At 38.0% G+C, this 23,452-nt stretch overlaps 1 protein-coding gene across 1 annotated transcript; it reads right to left on the bottom strand.

The window, feature by feature from the left end:
* Positions 1–2,982: 2,982 nt before the first annotated feature.
* Positions 2,983–22,799, bottom strand: LOC146311995 (speckle-type POZ protein). The gene is made up of 10 exons (XM_084740966.1): positions 22,674–22,799; positions 9,842–10,051; positions 9,605–9,726; positions 8,780–8,931; positions 8,515–8,642; positions 8,236–8,413; positions 7,980–8,035; positions 6,596–6,718; positions 4,938–5,080; positions 2,983–3,635 (listed from the first exon to the last, which is right to left on the bottom strand). The coding sequence occupies exons 2-10, from the start codon at positions 9,917–9,919 to the stop codon at positions 3,491–3,493; spliced, it is 1,125 nt and encodes a 374-aa protein (XP_084597092.1). The 5' UTR covers positions 9,920–10,051; positions 22,674–22,799; the 3' UTR covers positions 2,983–3,490.
* Between the last annotated feature and the right edge of the window lie 653 nt (positions 22,800–23,452).

The following is a 23,452-nucleotide window of genomic DNA, read 5'->3' as shown; positions in this document are numbered from 1 at the left end:
AGTAGACACTGACAACCCAAAGATATTCATTTCGATATCAAAGAGGAGTAAAGAAATAAAAAAAAAAATCACATTTAAGCAATACTTTATGTACATTTTGCTGATGATATTAACATATTTTTACTAAAGTAAGGTTTTAATGCAGTGCTATTATTTGTATTGGAGTATTCTCACGATGTGGTACTGGTACTTTTACTTAAGTAAAGGATCTGAATACTTCTTCCACTACTGTTAATATGCCCTCTAACGGAGTCATCAGCGCACACACTCGAGCATGACACACGTAAACTTGTAAGTCACTGAACAACTTTTCCCCTTTTGCACAGCAGGTAGTGATTTCCGAAGTGGGGGCCACCAGGGGAGCCTCAGCAAAAATGCTGAAGAGATAAAATTGATATTATTCTTATTAACTGTTATCAAACCTAATTTGTAATAATCTATCACCAACCTATCAAAATCTTATTTGCTATCACATCTGTCAGTGTTGACCTGCCACAAAGCTGTTCTGCTTCTACAATTTAACTCACAAATACTGACACATTTTTGAAAAGGAAAAGACCTGACAAACAGACAAACAGACCAGCTGACAAAACATCAGCTATAAAAAATAGTATATTGCAGTATGATGCAAGAATGGCCATGAGTGACCCAAAGCCTTCTCTGCACCAAGACCCTCTCAAATGAGCTTTTAAAGGCATCTCAAGTTCAGCTCCACTTGCAACAAAAGAACCTAGCAGAGACAGAAAAAAACAGTTGTCTTGGGTTTTTAAGACACCTTACAAAAGGGGGCTCCAGCCATAAGCTAAAGCTATCTGGGGGCCTTTACATGGAAAAATTTGGGAACTCCTTGGCTAACAAACTAAGATACCCAGATTTATGCCACTGAAATTGGAACAGGTTTCATCAATTAAAGCTAAATACACGATGCAACAATATCAAAGTTTCCACAAAAATAGACTAGATTCATTGTTTTATTATGTTCCTAAAACTTATCTTTTGAGTCATTATTTTATACTAAATGTCATATAAATACATTTCCTCACTTTAGGTCTGTCAAGTTTTGTGATCAATTCCTAATGAAACTCCAGATGTTTTATGTGATAGCTGAAAATAATAAATAGATAGAAAAACTTCCAGACAAAGTTTGCATTGCATTCAATACAAAATAGTTGTGGTTTATTCTTTCAGGAACAAAAAATGGCAACAACTAAGTGTCACTTCTCATAACCAGCGATATCTACAGGAAAGAAACAACAATGGTTCCTTCTAACAATTACCATTTTCCACCAGGTTCAAATGATAACTTCAAATGCAATTAACGTGGTTTGCCTTGGTGTGCATTTTTTCACATTCTGTCTATTCTGAACATTAAAACGTGTTCATTTCAATTTTATTTCCCCTCAGTCTTCATGCCTGCAAAGAAAACATCTGTCCACTTTTTTTTTCAGTTTCGTGGTTGAAAATGCTTTTGTTTACACAGCTTCAAAAACACTAGTGTCTGTACAAATTCCTATGAAAAAAATAGAAATGACAGTTCTGAGGAAAATAACAAATAAGAAATCCGTCATAAAAGAACATTAACATGCCTGATTGAATCCAAATGTTATTTTGAAACCATTTCTTGACTTTTTTTTTTCCCTCCTCCATTTGTTGTCTCCTGGTTGATTTGTCCGTTGACACCTTGGATTTTATTTTCTCTCAAGGGCAACAAAGACAGATCTACACACAAAATATAATTTCCCCAAGAATGACATCCAGTTGTATTTTCTGTATCCTCTCTATTCTGTTTTTTTAAAAAATGAAAACGGACGCAGATGAAGCAGAGTTCTACATGGGAGTACATGTGTTGTTTTTGTCACTTGCTGATAAATCTTCTTAAAGGGTACTTGTTCTTGGTGGTCCAGCTGGGTCTTCAGTAGGCTTGGGCGGTATAAAGGTATTACGGTATTAAGAAATCCTGATGTATGATTTTCAACACCATACAGACACTCCTCCTTCTATCAAACTGATATAGAGATGCTGTATTGAGGTGATGTATTGTAGTAAGCGGCACGCACCATCAGAGGTCAGCCTCTCTACTGGCAAACAAGGCAGCACAGCTGAGCCGAGACACAAAGCGCCTGGGAGATAAAGTTTCGGGACTAACTAGTAAAAAGAAAAATGCCTCAGCTGTGGGAGTAATTGGGGTTTATGATAAAGGTACGCTAGCAAACACTGCAGACTACTAATTGGTCAGAGGAGCATAGCGTGGTGACTGTGTAACTTTAGTGAGCATGACATAGAGCAAGTGGCACACTAATTACTGCCTGTGGTGACAGAGAGTGACATGAATGTGTGTGCTGAGCGGAGGAAAAGGTGAGCAGTCACATTGTCGGACTGGCAGTAAATGTACAGTGTAGTTTTGGGTTTGACAGTGAATAAAGACCGCAGCTTCTCAACACCAAAGAAAATCTCCTGAGGGTGTTTGTTTGTGTGTTTTGTGTTTCCCAACTGCTGGAATAGTGTCACTATGACAATCAACTCCATACTGTCTGCAGCAGAGTAGAGTCAAGTTAAGCTGTTTCACAGACGTTTTACACAAATACCACCATAATACCGCACACCCTGTAAAATGTCATGAAGAATGACAGAATAGATACCGCCCAAGCCTAGTCTTTAGTCCTTGAAGCTTGCTTCAGTGTGTGCTTGCCTACAGTATTTCTACTTTACTGCTGGTAAGGGTTGACAACGGGTGACCTGTGACTTTAGTGCAATGTCTTCCCAACTTTCTTTGGGAGAATTATTTTGATGAGTTTGTCCCATATCTGCTTTTTTAGACTAGCCCTTGGTTGTCTTTCTCGGGGGAGGGGGCTTCTAGTTTGTAACTAACAGGCCCACTTCTTCTTCTCTAGTCCCTCACAGGCCCAGGTGTCCATAAGTCTGGGGGCTTCTCCGACCGCTCTACTCCAAACGCTAAGAACAGAGCAAAAAGAAGCCTTATGATAAAATAGACAGTTAAAGACTTGATTTATTTGCACTTGTCCTTTAAGCCTCCAATTTTCCAGACAGTTGGCTCTTATTGGGTTGTTGTGTCCAGTTCTTCCTCCCGAACGGATTCCAAAGTAGGAACTAACAGGATGTCGAAGGATTAAACTTCACACACGGAAAAGAGCACAATGTCAGACCTCACTAAGCCAGAGCCGAGGAGAAAAGGGGAGGGGTGCTGTGGTTTCTTTGTAAACGACAAACATCCACTTCACGAGCCCACCTGCCCCTCTCTTCCACCTCCTTCTCCTCCTTCTTCTTCTTCCCTCCATCTTTAGAAGAGACTAAATACAGCAGGTTTGGATGGGGCAGAAGGGGGAGATTCAGGGGAGGCTGTAGGTAGTGTAGTAGGTAACAGCGAGGGGAAAAGTTGTCCCTGTGAGTTTGAGGGGGGAATCTGTATGTTTTTGAGTGTGTGTGCATGTGTGTGTGTATGCATGAGAGTAGACGCCTTGCTGTGAGGCTGTTAGGATTGTTTGAGGCGCTTGCGTGGGGGTCCGAGGAAAGGGCACTGGGCTGAAGCCAGGGAGCGGTAAGCTTCGGCCACCAGGTGTGGATGAGACGCCACCATGGACTTCCAACCTGCTGTCTCCATCACCTCTGCAGCATGGCTGGGGCACAAGAGAGAGAGAGAAAAACAAAACACTGATTAGATTAGGGAAAACTGATTTGCATAAATTAATGTAGATGGCTGCATCTAACGATAATCGGTGGAAGAAATACTCAGATAGTTTACTCAGAATAATGCAGAATACATGATTTGATTATGATTATTTATGCATTAATATGTATATTACTTTGATGTTGCAGCTGGGAAAGGTAGGGGTTATTTTTTCGTACTGCCAGGTCGATTGTGAATTTCACCAAGCAATGAAGTTTGATCTTAATATTACATCAAAATTCATTTGCTAATTCTATCTTTCATTATTAATCTGGAATTACAAAGTAAATACTAACTAAAGTGATTGAATAAATGTAATGGAGTAAAAAGTACAACATTTCCCTCTGAACTGTAGAGGAGTAGAAGTATGATGTAGCATAAAATGGAAATACTCGAGTTACTATTTATTCATTTATTTAACTGTCCACTGTCTGTCAGTGTAAATCTAAGCCTGTTGTCCTGAAAACAAAGTTCCAGTTAAGTCACTGCCTGCCACACATATTGCACAATGTAACCATCATAAACATCTACTCCTTCTAAAAGACGAATGGTTTCTTACTCAAAGACAATTACTCATTCAGCAAACACTGAGCACTGATGTGAACTATTTTAACTTGGCATGTTTCAGAAATTTTTGTTGACATATCATGGTAATTTTATGATAATACAGTTTTATCCTTTAAGTTAAATATTTATAAATTATGATATCAAACTTCTCAACAGTAATTACTGACTCTGAGGGAAGATAATAGCTTGAAAAACAGATCCCACCTTAATTTTTTTTAAGTTACACATTTCTTTCTTTATTTATTTATAAGGGGTTGTGATGTTGGCCAGTCAATACGCTACAAGCTTTTTCAAACTATCACTATATCAGACTTCAAAAATCCACCACTGGTCAACCTCTAATTATCACACATTCGTCTGAATCAACGGAGGAGGCGACAGTGGACGTAGTGAGGAGTCGGGCTGCCCTGATCCCTCAGACAGCCTCAACATGTATCACACAGACCACTCCATGAGGGGACATATGAAATTAAATTATTAACTCTGACACCAAGAGATGAGGCGACAGGGTGAGATTGAGCTCTGGTACTGTCAGTAATGATGCCAAGATAAAGAAGATGTAACAGGAAGACGCAACAACAGAGACATAATGTTCAGTCAACTCTCGAGGATCTGTGAATCTGTAAAAAGGCGCCAAAGATGTAATTATAAGTGATGACAAGCTCAGGTCTGCGTGTGAACTCACTAGTTGATGAAGTCGACAGCCTGCGTTTTGAGCTGGTCGGCACTGTGCAGGTCAGCCAGGATGAGAATCTCAGCAGCATTTTCCACAGACAGACTGGTGCACAGCGCGTCCTCGCACATGACCTTCAGTCTCTCCAGAGCATACTGAAAGAGAGAGGGGACACGACATCAGTACACCCCCTGTCTTCATCAGTATTCATGTGGTATTTGCAAATATCATTTCAGCATTCAAAACGACCTTGTTGTCTGTGATGTCACACCTCAAATAAAAACCTTCCAGTAACGCATCCGGTTTTAAAGATAAAAATATAAGAGATAAGATAAAATTAACAGTTCATTGTTTGACCTCAGAGAGAATCTGTGTCTCAAAGTCAGTCTCCCATTTGGTGTTATGGAGGAGTGAGATCAGTGTGAAATCATCCAACTGTTTCTTGAAATCCTGATGGCTTATTGGACTTAACATTTACTGGATACTGCACACTTACATCATCTTAGGCCCAAACACATCCTATTACATTTACATCTAGGAATATCTGTATGCTGCCCAGTGTTGCAAAAATGTAGTTTAAAAAATAAAAGCTCTACCACATCTTGCTTTATTTTCCTTGGCAAAAAAGAGACTTTTTCAATGCAACAATTTCATTTCCTCCAGTGTAGGCTTGGGCCTATTTCCATTTCTAATCTATTTTTTCGCACCTTAATATCTTCCTGAATTTTACTGGGGTATACAGTATTATGACAGCATTTGTATAAAACTTATAAAACTGCTCAACTCCACTTTACTTTACTTTTTTGATGGTATTAAGTCTTGTCGTAAGGATTTCTTAATACCTTGGGATAATGTAATATCTTTATACTGCCCAAGTCTACTTTGCTGCCCAAGTGCATGTGGGGACTATACTGGCAGCACATAATGAGCACAGTGAGGACTCAACGAAGCTGAGAAAAATGTATTGCTTTATCAGAAGGGAAGCAATGTGGCCAGAAAATAGGTGGTAAGAATACCACAAAACTGAAGAGACACTTTAAGGCACACAAAGAAATTCAGGTAAGTTATCACCACGTTAGGTTGCTGTTGTTTTTTTAAAGGTATATTAAGCCAATTAATAAGGGAGCTATGTTGTGGATCATTCAACCTGAGTTTTTCATCAGATATTAAGATAGAATGCAAAAGTCTGACTGAAATGAAAAGAATAACGGATTTGGCTAAACTAGACTGACTGAAGCATTCAGTCTGATCTGATTAATTAAAAGGACTAGAATGTCAACAATTTTTGTTGACGAAAAAACTATTGTGATTTATTTGACTCAGCCCAAAATGTCAACTTAAACTTGTATAAAAAGGATGAGATTGGAATTAATATGATAAAAAACTAACAAGGAAATTTGACACCGGACTTAAACAATAATAAAAAAAAAAGTAGCTGACAAAATTAAGACTAAGTTCTGCCAACAAAATAACAAGCAACTATCATCACATTATTATCATCAAGACTGTTATTAACATTTGCTCTCTGCTGTATTAATAACATTGTAAAATTATTAGACAGATTCTCGTTATTTTAATTACTGGCTAATCTATCAAGTAACATTGTCTCAAAGTGTCAAACTATATCAATGCAGCAGCTGTACTGTTTCTTATATGTATTGTTATATTACCTTGTCAGCTGCTGCCAACAAGTCATCAGCCATCTTGTCCAGGTTGGGAGCTTTGTCTGTGTAAATGAAGCACATCATCTCTTTGAAAACCTCCGGCTCCACATCGTTGATCTCCACACGATTCTGACAGAAACAGATGTGGAATAAAGATTAGATACCTGCTAATGATCTAATCACAATTTTTCATTATTCCATAAAAAACAATCATTTATAATGCTGATATTCTCAAACGAGTGACAGTAGATAAACAACAAACATGCATCTCTGACCAGTTGTTCAAGTCAGTTCATGCTTTTTAATCAAATAGGATATTATAATTATTATTCATATCTTCTGAGCTTCTTTGGTTATTTTGCTAGGAAACTGCACTTTCTTTGGGGTATCTGAGACTACTACAAGGAGTGCAAATGAGGCCATGCTGCATGATTAAACCACTCAGTAGGTGTGAGATTGGCACAGAGACGTGCTGTGCAAAGCAACATGACCAACCTTAAGCATAAAAAATGTGGCGGAGAGAAATATTTCTGATTTGAAACTATAAGTCAAAACGTGCAACATTTGTGGTCACAATCAGCAGAGATTAAGTCTGGACACTTAAAGTAACTAAATAAATAAATAAAATAAACCAAATAAAGAAAAACATAGTTTTAAACATATACTTTACATGTGTTTTATTGTAAACATCTACTTTATATTTATGATTCTTAACTTGCAGTACTCAGTTGTTTTAATTTTCTCTTCTCTTATTTGTTTATTGTGACCAACATACCAAGGCCGTATATGAAAACCAACTCATCAATAAACCTGATGTAAGAAATAAATAATAGTTGTATTTGGAACAAAAAACACAGGATTCCTTGAGATTCTGAGAGTTTGTGTTTTTCATGGTAGTTCAACAAGTGTTTAATTGGGATTAATAGGGGATATCTGGTTATGACTAATTGTATGTTTAAACATAATTGGAGAAACGTCTTCTTGCCTTGTAATCTATATAAATAAAAACGACTCAGTGAAAGGTTTTAAAGTTTGCAGCATAAAATCTAAAATGCCCTTGGTTTAAAAAAAAAAAAACGTGCAGTTTGTCGTGCAATTTCATTTCTTACAGTCACATGTGCACAAATGAAAAAAAGCAATTCTCTGCTTCTGCAGCTTTGTCAGTGAAGGATGAATCCTGACCCTCAAGTACGGCAGGACAATTTCATTTCAGGTGCGCTATCATTCAGTTTCACCAAACAGCTCTGTGCTGCAGCCGTTTGACAGCACACAATCCCTCACTCACTTTAACCCCTCAACACAGCAGCAGGGAAAAACTGAGCAGTTGAGCCACTGAGGAACAAAATTAATTTATTTCTAAGAATAAAAAAGCTTTGGGACCTTGGCTCACCTTTTTGCTCTCCTCCATCTCATGCTCAAACATGGCGCTGAATACTGGGGAACGTGCTGAAAGCAGTGATATGGAAAGATATTAGGAAAAAATGTACTACAGGAATAATCCTAGGCTCAAGCAACAGTCAGATGGCAAACTAATAAAGACATACACAAATAATGACACCCACACACACAGTCAAACATTTAAAACAGCAGGAACAAGAAGACAGAACAAAGATGGTACACAAGGCGTGTCTGCCTCAAGTCTGTACCTGCCAGGATGGCTTTGTGGGCCTGAAACTCCTGGCCGGCCACACACAAGGAACAGTCTGTGAAGCGGGAGTTCTCCCACAGGCCCCCCAGCTCATCTGCTAACCGGCAGTCAGGCACTTTCACCATGTTCATGGTGTTCTGCCCAGATATGTTGACTGAGTCCTGCACCACACTGACCTGATGGAGAGAAGTTAAATTAATGCAATACTACAAATATGACAAAAAAATATTGCGTTGTAACAAGAAAGGGTATAAACCAAGAAGAATAGGCAGGGTACCTCACAAAAGAGCGTGAGCTTGTCATCGGGTAGAAGACCGTTGGCTTCATCCAGGAGGAAGTCTCTCCGGATGAACTTTTTAAAGCCCCAGTCTTTCCCCTGGACAAAGCGATATGCCCTCTGGCTTTCTGTATGCATCCAGGACACAGAAGTCACAGACAAGTAAGTCCAAATGAATCCTTCATTTTAAAATGTTACATGTAGAATATGACTCTTTTCGTAGCCTCTATTGCAGTTTGAAGGTTGTGCCACCCAGCTGACTCACCCATGGCTTTGGTCTCCTCTCCCTTGGCGTTGAGGATGGAGAACTTGAACTTGGCTCGCACCTCGGCCTTTGGACAGCTGACCAGCAGCAGGTAGAGAGACAGGTAGTCTTTGCTCTCCTCATCCAGGCCCTTGGGATTCACTCGCAAACACCTGATGGTAGAGGAGGGTGCAACAGTTAAGAGCTCTGTTGAGGGGGATGGAGGTAATAGTGTAATAACAAATTATTACTAGTGTAAATCATTCTTGACTTAACTATTTCGATATGCCAGCAAGACCCTGGGTTACACACCCACAATCAAATTAAGACCTGTGCAGGTAGAAGTACTTATTTCTATTATAGTTGAGGCAAACTGGCCCTGTAGGACAGTGGAACAGTGTATCATCCTTGTATTGGTTTGATTCAGGAACCGGACCTTTAAGTGTGAATCTGCCCTTAATTGCTGCTGGAAATAGTGAACAGTTTTTGTTTTTGGTGCAAATATAAGACAACAATTACACAAAGACAAAGAACACTATTTAATTTTTTGATTATTTTACAGTAAGTGACCAGTTTTATTTTGAAGTGTATCTTCTTGTCAGTGTCACACAGGGAACTCACAAGGTTTTGCTGTGAAATGTTGCTTTGTAAAGGCATCATGTCTGAGTTGTAAAGGCTAGTTATAAAGACTTTCATAGGACACAATGCCAGTAATATTAGTCATATCTGTAACTCATCAGAAAGGATGGCGATTTCGAGCTGTTTCTCAACAATCCATTTCCTGTACAGACTACAATACTGGATATTCGAATATGATGAAACAGAGCAGCTCTGCTGCCCACCCACCATTTCAGCTTGTCATTGGCCCCAGAGGAGAAGGTGGAGCTCTTGATGACCTCGCCCATCTCCTCACGACAGAAACTGAAGTTGTTGATGGTCCACATGTAAGAGAACTTCACCACTTTGATCTGACAAAGGAAAAGACATTCAGTAAAGCTCAGAGTACTTTGATTTTTAAAGATAAGTGTTAATGAGTCCAGGCAGGTTAATCAACAGTTCACCTGTCTTGTGTAGTCATTTTACCTGTGTATAACACCAGCTCTCGGCCACAGGCCCGCTGGACATTTCCGCAGGGGGAGGGGGACTCGGGACTCTTGACATTGCCAGCGTGACAGAAGGTGTCGGGGGCAAGAGGGTGAGGAGGAGGAGGAGGAATCCGTCACTTCCACTCGTCAATGTTCAGTCCTGACGTCCATCTGCATTAGTACATGCCAGATGGAAGCAGTCTGCCCCCTAGACACAGACAATGTGAGTGTGATTAAATGATCAGGCTAGAATTTAAATCCCATCTCTGTGAAGTTCCTTGAAAATCCTGAAACACATTGTTCAAACAGAGGCAGACGACCACACAGAAAACCATTTTCAAAACAAACTTCAGCTTATTGTGATGCAGCGCACAGGCTCTGTATCTTTCATTAATCCAGTTAAGATTCAATATCATTTAATTCATGCGGCCACACTGTCTGCTACTGAGGTTTATGGTGTCGGGGCTAGATGAATTGTCCCTGACCCATTAGGGGACAGCAGGAGATCGATGGCCCATGCCTGTTCTGAGATCAATAGCCGCTGCAATTGCAATTAAGTCTCAAAAATGAACTGTAAATAAACAAGCCGCCTCCCAGGATTGTGGCGGGGGATGGAGCCACACCGGCCACAGCCAAGGTTCCCAAATTACCTTCAAGTCACACAGATCGTGCAGATTTGTGATGCACACTTCCCTCCTCCAGATACACACACACACACACACACACACACACACACACACACACTCTCTTAACAAACTTAAACTGCACGATCATATACTGTACAGAGTAGGGTTGCAAATTCTAAAAACTTTCCATCATTGGTAACATTCACAATCAATTAATCAATTCTTAAAAATAAAACTTTGCTTATACCAAACAGTACCAAATGTGCTTTTTTTCCCCTCCTCAATCAAAGTTTTATTTACCCAGCAACATTCTGCATATTTTCTGACAGCATTACATAGCCTATGAAACATGTATAGACGTAAAGGCCTACAAATTAAACACGTACTTGACTATCAGATTTAATGTAGAGCCCACACATAAAATAATCAGTCATATTTAAGATCTTTATCTGATATTAGACTGATTTAGTTTTACTAGATAGGCCAGATTCTTAACGACCAACTAATCAATCGTCAATTAATCATTATCATCCCTAGCCTGGCTCTCTTCAAGTCTATCAGCACTAACTACGGATGCAGATTTTGTGCATTTTCCTTAACAGATAGCTGAAAAAATGAATAATCGACTAATCAATTAATCACTAATAACTAAGAAGATACAAAACACTTTTTTCTCACTTTAAGTTTTATTTAAACATTCTGGTGGCATATTACTTATGTGAATCATGAAGCACGAATAACATAAACAAACAGAATAATTAAACAACAAGTCTCTTGCTCTATACAACTGCTCTTGTCTGCCTGTCTTTATTCAACAAATGACTCTGCTGAACAAACTAATGTCAAATGCAGCACAATTACTGCCATTTTCAGACTTGGCAGACCAAACCAAACTGTGAGAAAACCTGTGAGCTCTGGAGTACTGGTAAACAAAACATACATCGATTCGATTAATATCAATGAATAAACTGTAATTAAATTTGATTAAATTCTTAAAGGCGATTAATCAATTAATTTTTAATCATTAACATCCCTAGCACTGACCATCCACTGCCACAATGTATTATACAATTCTGAGTTTTGTCTCCTTTTCTTAGACACAGAGCTCATTTGGATGAATATTTTAGGAGATTAGAGCTTGTCCAAAACATCAGGCGACCAATATTATCTGCACAATATTGGCCTATTACAGCCATATCAAATTATAGTGATATCAGCTTATATGTGCTGATGCTTCTTTTTTTAAGCTACAAGGAACTTTCATATTGAGTTGATCATGAGAGGCAACTATCAAGACCTGTAAAACAAAACCTTAAAAAAACATCTATATACCTACAGGATTTTAGCTTTTTCTAAACTGCTACAACAAACTGCCCCGAGCAACAACATGACAACACAACAAAACAAAACGCACAGGGTATTTCAACCTACTGGGACTCTCAACATTTCCACACAGATTATTTTAAAGGAAAAGTTGGTCACAGTTTACATTTCACAGATGGGTTGGTTGTTGTAGACTGGACAGCTCAGTCAGTTTTTAGACTTTAAATTAAAACGGATGACTGAGACCTCATAGTTCACATTAAATGACCAGCAATATACTATGTGAATATATCCTATATTGTTGTTGTTGTCAACAAATCACACGAAAATACCAAAACAATCAATGTAGCCAAAGACTGATATAGCTTACTCCTCCATGCCATACGCCTCTATTGTGATCCAAGCATGACTAAATACACAGCAGTGAGCCACACTGGGTGATATGGGTGAGTCAATCTCACATACATTGTTCTGCTGCTGTAAATATCCACTAGACTAGAGCATGCCAGTGTACTAATCCACCACTGAAAATAGTCCCCAACAAATATATATATATGTTTGAATTAAGTGAATGAATGAAAAAGAAACTACAGTTCTCACCTCTTTTAGAAATGTATTTAGCCCTTTTCCAAAATGATAATCTGATTTGTGACCTGTTTTTAAAGATTTATGGCTACAGTAGAAACCAATGCACTTGGGGCTGAGTGCCAAGAAGTGTTTAGGAAAATCTGGAGGTCTTGACAAATGTTGGTTTTGGTCTTTTCGTGGGATTTGTGTTGGGGCTAAAAAAGTTATTTTTGACTCAGTCGCAAAATCGCCCAAGAAGCACACAACAATCTAAAGGACAGTGTGTGGATTTTATTTTATTGGCATCTAGCAGTGAGCAGTGTTTTATGGAGACGATTTATCTCGTAGCCGGTTGCATCACTTGAGTTGAGCTGACAGGGTTTCAGTGGTAGTGAGGACAAAAAAGACATAACTGGTGGTTTGCCTTAGATAAGAAGACACACAAGTCAGTTTCAGTGCTTAATTATGGTATGGAGGTGTACAGGTATTGTATTGCCCTCATTTCTATAGCTTTCTATACTGACCACTGGACACAAAGCCAGATTCATAAGCCTCTTTCATTTTGCAGCAAGGTCAGTGACTGACTGCACTGTTTTTCACAGTGTTTTTCACTCCTATATAATACTAGTCCATTTCTCTCTCTCTCTCTCTCTCTCTCTCTCATACTGTTAATCTGTGGCCATTTGTTTTCCACTGCTCAATATCCTTTTCTTCTGTTTCAATATTTCTGTAACCCTTCATCCGTCTCTACCTTTCTCTCACACTCTAGAGCCTTTAATGTCTTCATCCATAAATTCAATTTGGGTCAAAATGCAGCGTAGCATATAGTGATGGCTAGGAGCTGAGCTTTATGCTCCCGATGATTACTCTGACTGAAGACGATGCGTTGACAGTGATGCTGCTTAGAGCCTGTGACAACACTTTACACCAGACTTAAACACATTTCAGTGGCGTCATGACGTGAACCATGTTTTTATGCTACAGCAAACTTAAAGCTTCCACAAATCCTTAAAATAAAAATGTAGCTGACTGTCAGTTTGCGTGGCACATGCACTACTTTCGCTAACAATCCCACAATGCAATGTGTCGCATTTACGAATGTGAAAATTAAGATTATGTGACTATTATGATGATTAAAATGACTATGGTTCATGAGTGAGTACGTGAAGTACTGCATGTCTATTACTCAGGTAGGGAAGAATGATTGAACAAAGAAGTGATTTCATACTCCACCCATGTCTCAAAAGCCTTTTTCACTCAAGACATAATTTTGACATATTAAAATAGGAAAAGTGTGTAGATAACATTAATGATGCAGAATTTCATTATAAAATAGGTTAGTGCTTATCACACTGACCTGTGTTTGCAATTTTCTCATCCATTTGGTTTTAATGAGTTATTTGATGATATAAAAGGGGGATTCAAGTCATGACTGACAGCTGAGCTCAGCTCGATTACGTTGACCAGCTGTATGGGTGGGAACTCAATACTGCAATTCCAACGCTGATCACTACTGTGTAGAGTCTGGGTCCAGATGACTTCACCAGCGCTCCTATTCAGGATATTTTGGCTTCAGTTTTGTACAGTGGGCGGGAGTGTGGATGCGTTGTCCATCTTTATTTATATCAATGGATCACACTTACGGGTTGAGTGGCAAAATTCATGATACACACAGATGTCTGTGACTTTTGTCTCACAATTCAATGCTTAAAGGAAACTGTAGAAGGAAAATATATTTTTAAATATACTGGAAATGATTGACACTACTAAGTCACAGTCAAAGTGAACAACAAGCTATTTGGATGAAAAAACCTACCTATAGCGATAATGTTCAACTAAAAGTTCAATACTTTTACTTAAATGCGTTAAACGTAAACTGCCATGAATGCATAAAATGAACACACCTTGGCTCATAAACTGCCTTATCATATTCCTTGAAAATTGAGTGTGCTATGAGTGACACACACACACACACAGCCAGTCGGGTGTGTTGTTCACCTGCACCATCAACATGACACAAAAAGAGAGTGAAAAAATAAGTGCCGACCATGAGGAAATTGTTAATAAAAAAGGATAGGTCACCTTGCCAGCAGGGATGTAAATCACAAGTTTCATGACGATACGATATCATATCAATTCTTTGGACAACGAAGTTTGCCATGATATAAATTTCAATTCAATTCAAAGGTCTGTGCACTTACAGATGATATCATATGTCCATTTAAGACCATCAGTTTAATTTACGTTAACTCGCAAAAGCAACTAAATTATGATTCAGAAATTTTATGACTGAACACTTTCAGACATTTGTGACACAGACATGCCATGGGAATTTCAAAATAAAAGCTTGTCTTAAAGGTGACAATATAAATCCATGTTCTCACTTTGCACTGATCATTGATTTTCCATGAACAGATTTAACAGATATACTGTATATATCCAGATATTTAGTCTGAAGTGACCTTAAGGAACTAAGAAAAACATATGTTGTGTTACTAAAGCTATTCACTGCTCTAATTACATTACCAAGTCAGGCCAACACAAAACAATCCACGTCAGAAGCTTGATGTGGCCCAGTTCCAAGACTTGTCTTTGAAAAATCCAATAAATGAAGAACCAACCAATCTTCTTGATTCTTCAACAGTGGCAACTGGCAAGATGAAGTGAGACAAAGATAAGAAAAGGGGGTACAGGGAAAGAAAATGAAAAGTTAAGTGATGTAGAAGCCAAATGGAAAAACAGGTGGCAAATGAAAGATGGGCCACCGTCTGTGGAACCATTCAAAGAGATAAATTGCCACAAAAAGTGGTTAGATGGAGACAAAAGAAAATCAAACAGAGGTATGAGAGAGAAATCAAATACAGATTCTCGGACAGGTGGACTCTGGTGAAGACGCACACTGCATTGAAACAGTCTCAGCCAGCATCTTTTTAACCGTTTGTGCTTGTAGTCCATTCTCAGCTACCCATGGACTGAGATGTGAACCAAACACAGATGTAAGGACAGGAACTTCATTAACAATGAAATAGCTTAACACAAATCACCCATATATCATAAATAATATGATAAATATGTTATAATTAAGATTTTCACAAAAATCACACCCAAATTTTATTCATGGTTGGCATTTTTCCAGGCACAGTCATTCAGCTATTCTCATGCTGTATTCAGATTGCCTACTTACGCATGGTAGATTCTCAGGGAAACTATGCATGCATGTAACCCAGTGCAGTTTTAATCACAACAGCCTCACTGTTTACTGTAACACTGTGACAGAGCTGTATAAACTTAGTGCTGATGCAAACCAAACATTTCCCACTGCTGCTTCACATTAAAAGAGTTCAACTGGCAAAACATTCTTGGAAGAAGCCACAGGAAACTCAATGTATTTGTCATAGATATTAACACTGACTGTTAGTTCATCAAAAGATTGAAATTTCTACATTTTTTGGGTCACTGGATCAGTTTTAATTTTTGCAACAGAGAAATGCAACAAGACAGAGCAGCCACAGTGCAATGGTGCTGATACAATCACTGGCCCCTAACTGGCCACTCCTCATGAGTTGATAAGCATAATTAAAAGCATAAGCATAAAAACTTCTGAGTAGTGAGTAAGCACAATATGCGTCTGATATTTTACATTTGGTGCCATTCATTCAAATCAATAATGTATGTTTTTGATAATAAATTAATATGAAAGCAAATAATAAATGCAGAGCCAGCCACACATTTTTGACCATCCATCAGTGCATCACACAACAGATAACAGAATTCCTGAAATTCAGTTATGGCATTTGATTATGTCATAACACCCCAAGAACCATCCCTATGAAATAATTGAAGTGTGTGTTGTAGTGTTAAACTGCACTTGCTTTTCACATGGTGAACACAGGTGTCACCAAATCAGTAAAATCTTTAAAGGCAAACTACAATTTCTTTCTCTTGCAATCAGTAACAACCGACCCTGAACTCTAGAAGATGTAGTCTGTATATCAAAGACATTAAAAATAGAGTAAAGTAACTTTGCCTGGGTAGATGTAAACACAGGCTCATTTCATCTGACTGAGAATCCAGCACAGTGGCAGGTATTATCTATATACAAAAATTAAGTCTCGTCACAAACTGTCTTGTTTGATTGTGTAGGTCATAAAAAGGCATTTGTATTAAATTGAGATTGCTTCATACCCAGTTAAAAAGTCCTAAAGTCCTTGTAGTAGGTTTCCAAAAACAAAACACAAACTACCATCAGCACAGGTCAAATACAGGGAGATACAGTCTTATAGTTGTCAGCTGAACTTTCAGCAGACACTATACACTTATCACCAATAAACATAGATTATCTGTGTTCAACATTTTGTTGCCATGTATGCTTTATGTAAAGCACTTTGAATTGCCTCATTGTTGAAATGTGCTGTGTGTCTGCTTTGAACAATTACAAATACCTGACAAGGTTTTTTAAAAAATCACAACCCATCAAAAGCCAATTGCAAAAATATTCAACAAAAATTATTAAAATTTTAGGGAAAGGACTAAGAAAACAATTTAAACCCTTCAATTATCACAATCATAGACAGAAGTAAGTTTTACTATTGCACAATAGTCTACATTTCACAGCAGTGTTTATACAACTATGATGATGATTGTGGCCACATTAACATAGAATTAAATATGTAGACAAACTCCACAAAAACAAAATTAAAATGTATGAATGTATCTGTTAAGATATGATATATAACATGGCAGTTATGACCACAGTGTTTTTTTTCTTCACATTTCACTCCCCAGACTGAGAAAAAGGAGAAATCAATCTCTGTTCTAAATTAAAGACTGGAGGTATGGAGGCATTTCAGACAGCAATATCCAAGGGGAATGAAAAAATTGCAACCCTTGTCGAAGTGTCAGTGAACACAATGTCTATTTCCAAAGCTTTGGTCTTTGAGGACTGCAGTAAGCCAGAGACAAACCTTAAAAGTATAATTGGTACAGGGACCGGGGATCGATTGCACAGAGCGTGTTGGGCCTCTGTGGGAGTGATTTCATATTCTGCCCTTGGTCATGGTGCTCCTCCTTTCCTAAAAACTCAATCTCAGAGAGGTATGAACTATTGATTTTGCTACAGCGATCAGCTTGCCTCGCTCTCATCCCCGACTTTGTGCAGACCCACAATTACATTGAAGGGGATTTGACAGGGCAAAAAAGCATTAGCACCCAGGCTTCACCTCCCGCCTGTACTTCCTCACTAAAACCCTCCTCACTCTGCCAGGCACGGGAGGTTAAAGGGGGGAGGGACATCAATGCATATCTAATGTCTCCAGTCACCTGTTTCATACCACTACCAACAGTTACACTTGACGTGTTGACCTCTAAGGGCAGACACTACTGCAGGCTGCAGAGTGCTGCAAGTAGTCCATTCATTACAGCTTTAAAAGAGGGTTTCAGGGGTATCTGACGAGGAGTGAAACTACACTATTAACATTTTCTCATTTGGTTAAAGGAATAATCTGTAATACATTTACATTACATACATTTTTCTCTGACAACAGCGTTACAGCTGATGTGTTCTCCTTTGAAATTTCTAATCTGGGCTGGAATGACTGTTTCTGTTGCCTGTTTCACATTAATTAAAGCTGAATATTCGCCAAATGAATGTCTGTTTATGACTCATATGAAATCATCAACAATCTTTTTGAGGAATTAGATGTTTACAACTGTTAAATTGAGCAATATGTTCATAGCATCTGGCAGACAGTAAGGCAGGCAGTGACTGAACTCCAACTCCAGTGTGCATTTTCAGAGCAGTGGGCTTTTGTTCTCTAGATAATGGGCTTAACTTTACATTGACAGACAACTGACAGTGATAAACAGCTGATCAATTTACAATGTAGGACTCGTTGTCGCTCGTTATTGTCAAATTATAATGTTTCGCTCATCTTGCACTCCTGCATGCAGACTGCCCGAGGTTCCTCAAGTCTGAGAAGGAAAGGGCAGGGTAAACAATTCGCTTCAACCATAGACTGTATGGTATACTACACAGGATGTCAACCTATTTAATATACTGTCTACTGCTCTCTTTACTTCTGGCTCTATTTGTAATTTAAGAGGAGCGCAGCTGAATTACACCATTTTCCACGTCACAAAACACTCCAAGACATTAAACATTATGTCACAAAAAAACACCAGTAATCAGTAAACTAAACCCATGAACCATGTATAACAAATTCTGATTATAAAAGCTTTGTTAGTTTCTTCAAATGTCCTATTTAAAACTGACTGAAATGGAACTAAACCCTGAATATGTTGACACAAGACAGCCCCACAACAGGCAACTCAACCACTGGATGCAATTACCATATCCCTCTTAATACTATTAATGCCATCATGAGAGCTCATAAAATAAAAGCCTTATTATGACTACTGAATAACATGGACTAGGCATTTGATTTCTATTTCTCTAAGTTGCACAATTCGTCTATTTAAGAGAAATAAAACGAACTTCAACTTCTTGACGGAGAACGGGTATGAAAATACTTTGCCAACTAGGGATGAGACAAAGCTTTGTGGCTTAGTTTCGTGACACAAAAATGAGATTACATGCATTGTTGAGTTGGAAATAGACTTGAGGCTTCAGTTGTAGTTTATCATTTTCCAAATTGCATTTCCTTTGTACATGGTTTGAAAAATGGAGAGTATAACTGCAATGGATTTTACTTTTTCGTCGCACTAAAGGTGAGCTCAGCTAAACTGAGTTATGTATGTTCAGTATATCTGGAAGGCAAAGGCAGAAAAATAAGTCGATGAGGTAAAACATTAAATATATTCTGTTTGTACTTAAAAATTTAAGCAAATTATCACATAATTTATGTTTCACACAGTGTCCCAACTTTCTTTAATCAACACCACAAACTATGACCACAACATTTTGTATTAAATGAATCAACCCCTCTCCAAGGCAGTCTTCACAAAGATACCATGCTACTGTGTAAAACCACCACTATGGCTGCATGGGAGATGCACAAAACCTCTTTTCATTAAGAGGAAATGCGAGAAAAGTGAAATCATCACTGGGTTTTTTGTTCTGTTTCCAGTGAACCTGACTCATTCATAACACTGGAAATGTACTGATACATCAATAATAATAATACAACAGTGTTCACTGGCTCATGGTGACAAAACTATAACTAATCCATTTCAACTCAAACAATTATTCATGACAGTTCAACTAACCTGTTTATGATCAGCTTGAGACAACCATTACTTGAAATAACAGACGACAACAACATGAACACTTCTACCTAGCCACTACATTAAACATGATCCACTACAAAACATTAAAAGGTTCTGATGCAAAGGTATGATGGAGCCCCAGGACATGAACTCTTGCTCCTGACCACAAACATATTATATAAACTTCTGTTTATCATAGCCATATTTAACATGTTTCTAAGATTTCCAACTTAGCAGACGATGTCAGCTGTGACAGTAGCAGACAGATAACCTGCTAACAACACAGTTTACTGACAGTCGTATCTTACTTTGAGTGCCTTTTTGCTTTGGCTAACTATAAAGACCAGTGTGCTCATAAAGAAAATAAAATCCTATACAGTTATGACAAGATTGTATTTCACAAAAGCAAAATTCAGAAATCCAAGATAACAGAAAAAGCAAGGCTTAACCTAGTTTGGTCAGTTCATCCTGGCTTTATCAGTTTTATGCTGCCCATGGCAAGTTGTTTTTCTGATAAATACATATTCACAGTTTTCCTCAACAGATGCGATCAAGCACAAGTTTTGTGATGCTGAAACTGAGAAGACATGTGGTGCATAGTTTACAACCAGCGAACAACATTTACTAATGGAAGTTTATAAGGAAGCATAGTATAGGCTATGTAAAAAAGGAAACACAGCCGCTGTAATATAAGAAAATGTGTGGCAGACAAACTGAATGTGTAAGTTGTCTAAAACTAGGGGCTACATTAAACACTGCTTTTGACTGAAGCTGTCAAAATTATTACAGAGCTACCATTCAACCAAGGAGTTACTGTCATTTGCACAAATTAATAGTTGTAGCCTGCTTGAAGTTAATATTTCCCTCAGGAAATTTACAATAAAGATTAATTACCACCACTAACCCTCAGTGTGAGAAAACGGAAGAAAGTAAATTATGCGTAAATCTTTGTCTGTTTGTTCATCTTTCAGTTCATCCATATGTCCATCCATCTGTCTGTCTGTCCAGTCATCTCTCAGTTTAGCTATGTCTGTTATGAGAAGTGTACAATTCTACTTTTACATGTACTTTTGACAACAATGTCTAGGAAGTAGGGAAGAACATGTGCAGTTCTCAGCTGCTCAACACTGAGAAAAGAACAGAATGCAACACACACAAGCCTTTACTTCATAAAGTCAAATATGTTAACCAGTAGTGGATCAACGATATTAACTGAAAGGACTTTATGGCGCTCTCTAATGTCAATACAACTACTGTCAGCAGGCAACAGTACACATGGTGTCTAAAAGGAAACACCAGACCAACGAAAGATCTCACAAGAGTGATCATTTTAACCAAAACCATGAGAAAATCTTGAGTTCTCTCATAGATATGACCAGCAGACTATGAGTGAGAGACACTATGACATGCCATCGAAGTGACGTTGCCACTAGATGGTGGAACACACAAAGCAGTCACAGATTCATCTATACCATTCAATACACACTATTCAATAAAGAGTTACTGTAAACAGTTATTTGTCTTTTCTTAGGAACATCGATAGATTTTATATTTACTACAATCACTATAGCACTGTTAGTAAAACTACAGACAAGGGGTGAGCGATATGGCTCTAAAATAATATGATGTTTCAGAGTATTCTGAGGTAATAATATTCTTGATGATGTGACAAAATGCAGAAAAATATTTTTGGTTTAGAAGTCACAATGCTAACTCTTGAGTTTATGGTTGAGGTGCCAAAATTAGTTTGTTGCATTAACTTCATTTGCACTTATTACAACAGTTTATTGTACATCTGATCTTTTATAACCAAACCACTTCCACACTACTGAAGTCGCTTCCCTTTTTAGTGCCAGCAGCAATGTTACTATCGTTTTCAGCCGCACTTTTTATTGCTGGGTCTAACAGTGTGATGTCATTCTGTCAACAAGTCCTAATATTGTCATTATCAGGATATGCATTTTTTTAACCATCAAAATTAACAAGGACATATTGTGAATGATACAATATGGCACACCCCTACTATAGATGTATTGTGACATATTTTGAGGCCACACAAGATTGTTTTATAGTATACTGTATATGTGAATATCAGTATAAATATGAGCATTACATGAAAGTGGCAACGTTTGCTTTTTTTTTTAAATATGACATAAGTTTATGGTACATGTACATCTCAGCTATTGTATGTACTGTATATATAGGACATACATGGATTATGCAGTTATATATGCAGTACATATTTTGTCATTTCAGATTTATGTGTGGCACGCCTTTGTAAAAGAATAAACTCACATGAATAGAGTATTTTGTATACTGCCCTTACAAATGACGTCCTTGAAAACACCTTTGCAACTTTATCAGGCATTTCTAATCACCTCAACAACTGCACTAACATGTTCATCAAACCTCTAACAACATGAATAGCACTCTTCATAAACACAATATGACAGTAACAATGATTATCAAATGAATAATTAGGAAAATAATGATAGTCACAATATCAAAATAATAACATTACTTAACTGAATGCACCTGTGGTATTTTACTGCAGGCTTACGCAACTAAAAAAGGTAAAATACATCCTTAATAACATGGAATAACTAAAAAAAATACACTGGTTTCCGGAGTGACTGCTGACTGAACAGATACAGCACCAGGATTAATCAAGCCTGGTTGTTAGCCTGGTCTGGAGCAAGCTAGCTGCACTAAATAAATCTCCATGGTAACTTATGTGCCACTGCTTTCATGAAACAAAGTCACGCTAAATTCAGTCAGGATAACTGGGAAGTCCTTGCTAAATCCCCCATCTAGATTTTGTGAAGTAGCCCCAGTGTCTGATACGATTAGAGAGTAAATAAATAGTGTAAATAATCCAGACAATCTGACGTTAGCACACGAGCTAACTCTATCAAGCTAGCTGGCTAGTTAGCCCCATTAATGTAGCTAGCACCTAACCTAAGCCAAAAAGGTCGGGAAAATTACCGCAAAAACTACGACCAAAAATACAGCACAGCAGCCTCCATCGTGTGATTACATGTATTCAGTCAGTATATTACTGCTTTCTGTTGTATTTATCGACGGACTTACCTTTGTGTTAGGTTGAATTATAACGCTAGTTGTCCGGGATCTTCTGTTGTTGTTTGCTATCAGGCTAGCCGTCTGTGGAACTGGCGGACCTGGACAGTCTCACGAAGAGCGCCCCCTGCTGTCTCGGAGTAATTTCACAAACCATTAATAAAACCATGAATACAATTAAAAATAAAATCTTAATAAATAAATACATTTCTCATACCAGCCCTGTCAGTGGTGAAATGATTAACTAGAGTTCTGTTATGTCCATAGTGCACTCACATGGATGCTGAGGCCAGTATTTAATTTTACCACCACTGAAAGCTTATTTATCTTAATTTAATCAGCAGACTGCTTGAGTTATTGCCTTGTGACAAGATTAACAGATATCAACCTTTAAGGCTGCATTTAATTAAAACGTAGATGGAATTAATCTCTGGACTCAACCACTCACCCTAAAGTGTCTTTAACCTCTAATGTTTACCACCTAATGTCTTTGTAGTGATCTCATCTTGCAGTTAACTGTGCAAACAAAATTCAAATGTCAAGGAGTAGAAGTTTTCTATTAATACAGCTACTTTACTTGTGTCATTAATTAAAATCATGACTTTGTACCACTTCAATTGATTGTAATAAGTCTTAGTTATGATGGATTTGCCCCCGTCTAGTAGATAATATGACCTCTGCAAAATGATGCATTCTTTTCTAATACACTCATAAAAATACAGCTATGCCAGCTTTTTCCTACAGCAGTTGAGGAACTATGTTCAAACTTTTTTCATCACATGGGTCAAAAA

Source organism: Lutjanus erythropterus, chromosome 17, assembly GCF_056507025.1.
Source record: "Lutjanus erythropterus isolate fLutEry1 chromosome 17, fLutEry1.hap2, whole genome shotgun sequence".
Taxonomy (NCBI): domain Eukaryota; kingdom Metazoa; phylum Chordata; class Actinopteri; order Lutjaniformes; family Lutjanidae; genus Lutjanus; species Lutjanus erythropterus.
This window is presented reverse-complemented; position numbering and strand designations above follow the sequence as displayed.

Coding starts and splice junctions, on each gene's coding strand:
- LOC146311995 (XM_084740966.1), bottom strand. CDS start 9,919: ATGTCAAGAGTCCCGAGTCCCCCTCCCCCTGCGGAAATGTCCAGCGGG. Junction 9,727..9,841: donor AGAGCTGGTGTTATACACAG/GTAAAATGACTA, acceptor TTCCTTTGTCAG/ATCAAAGTGGTGAAGTTCTC. Junction 5,081..6,595: donor TGTTGGCAGCAGCTGACAAG/GTAATATAACAA, acceptor TCTCTCTTTCAG/TATGCTCTGGAGAGACTGAA.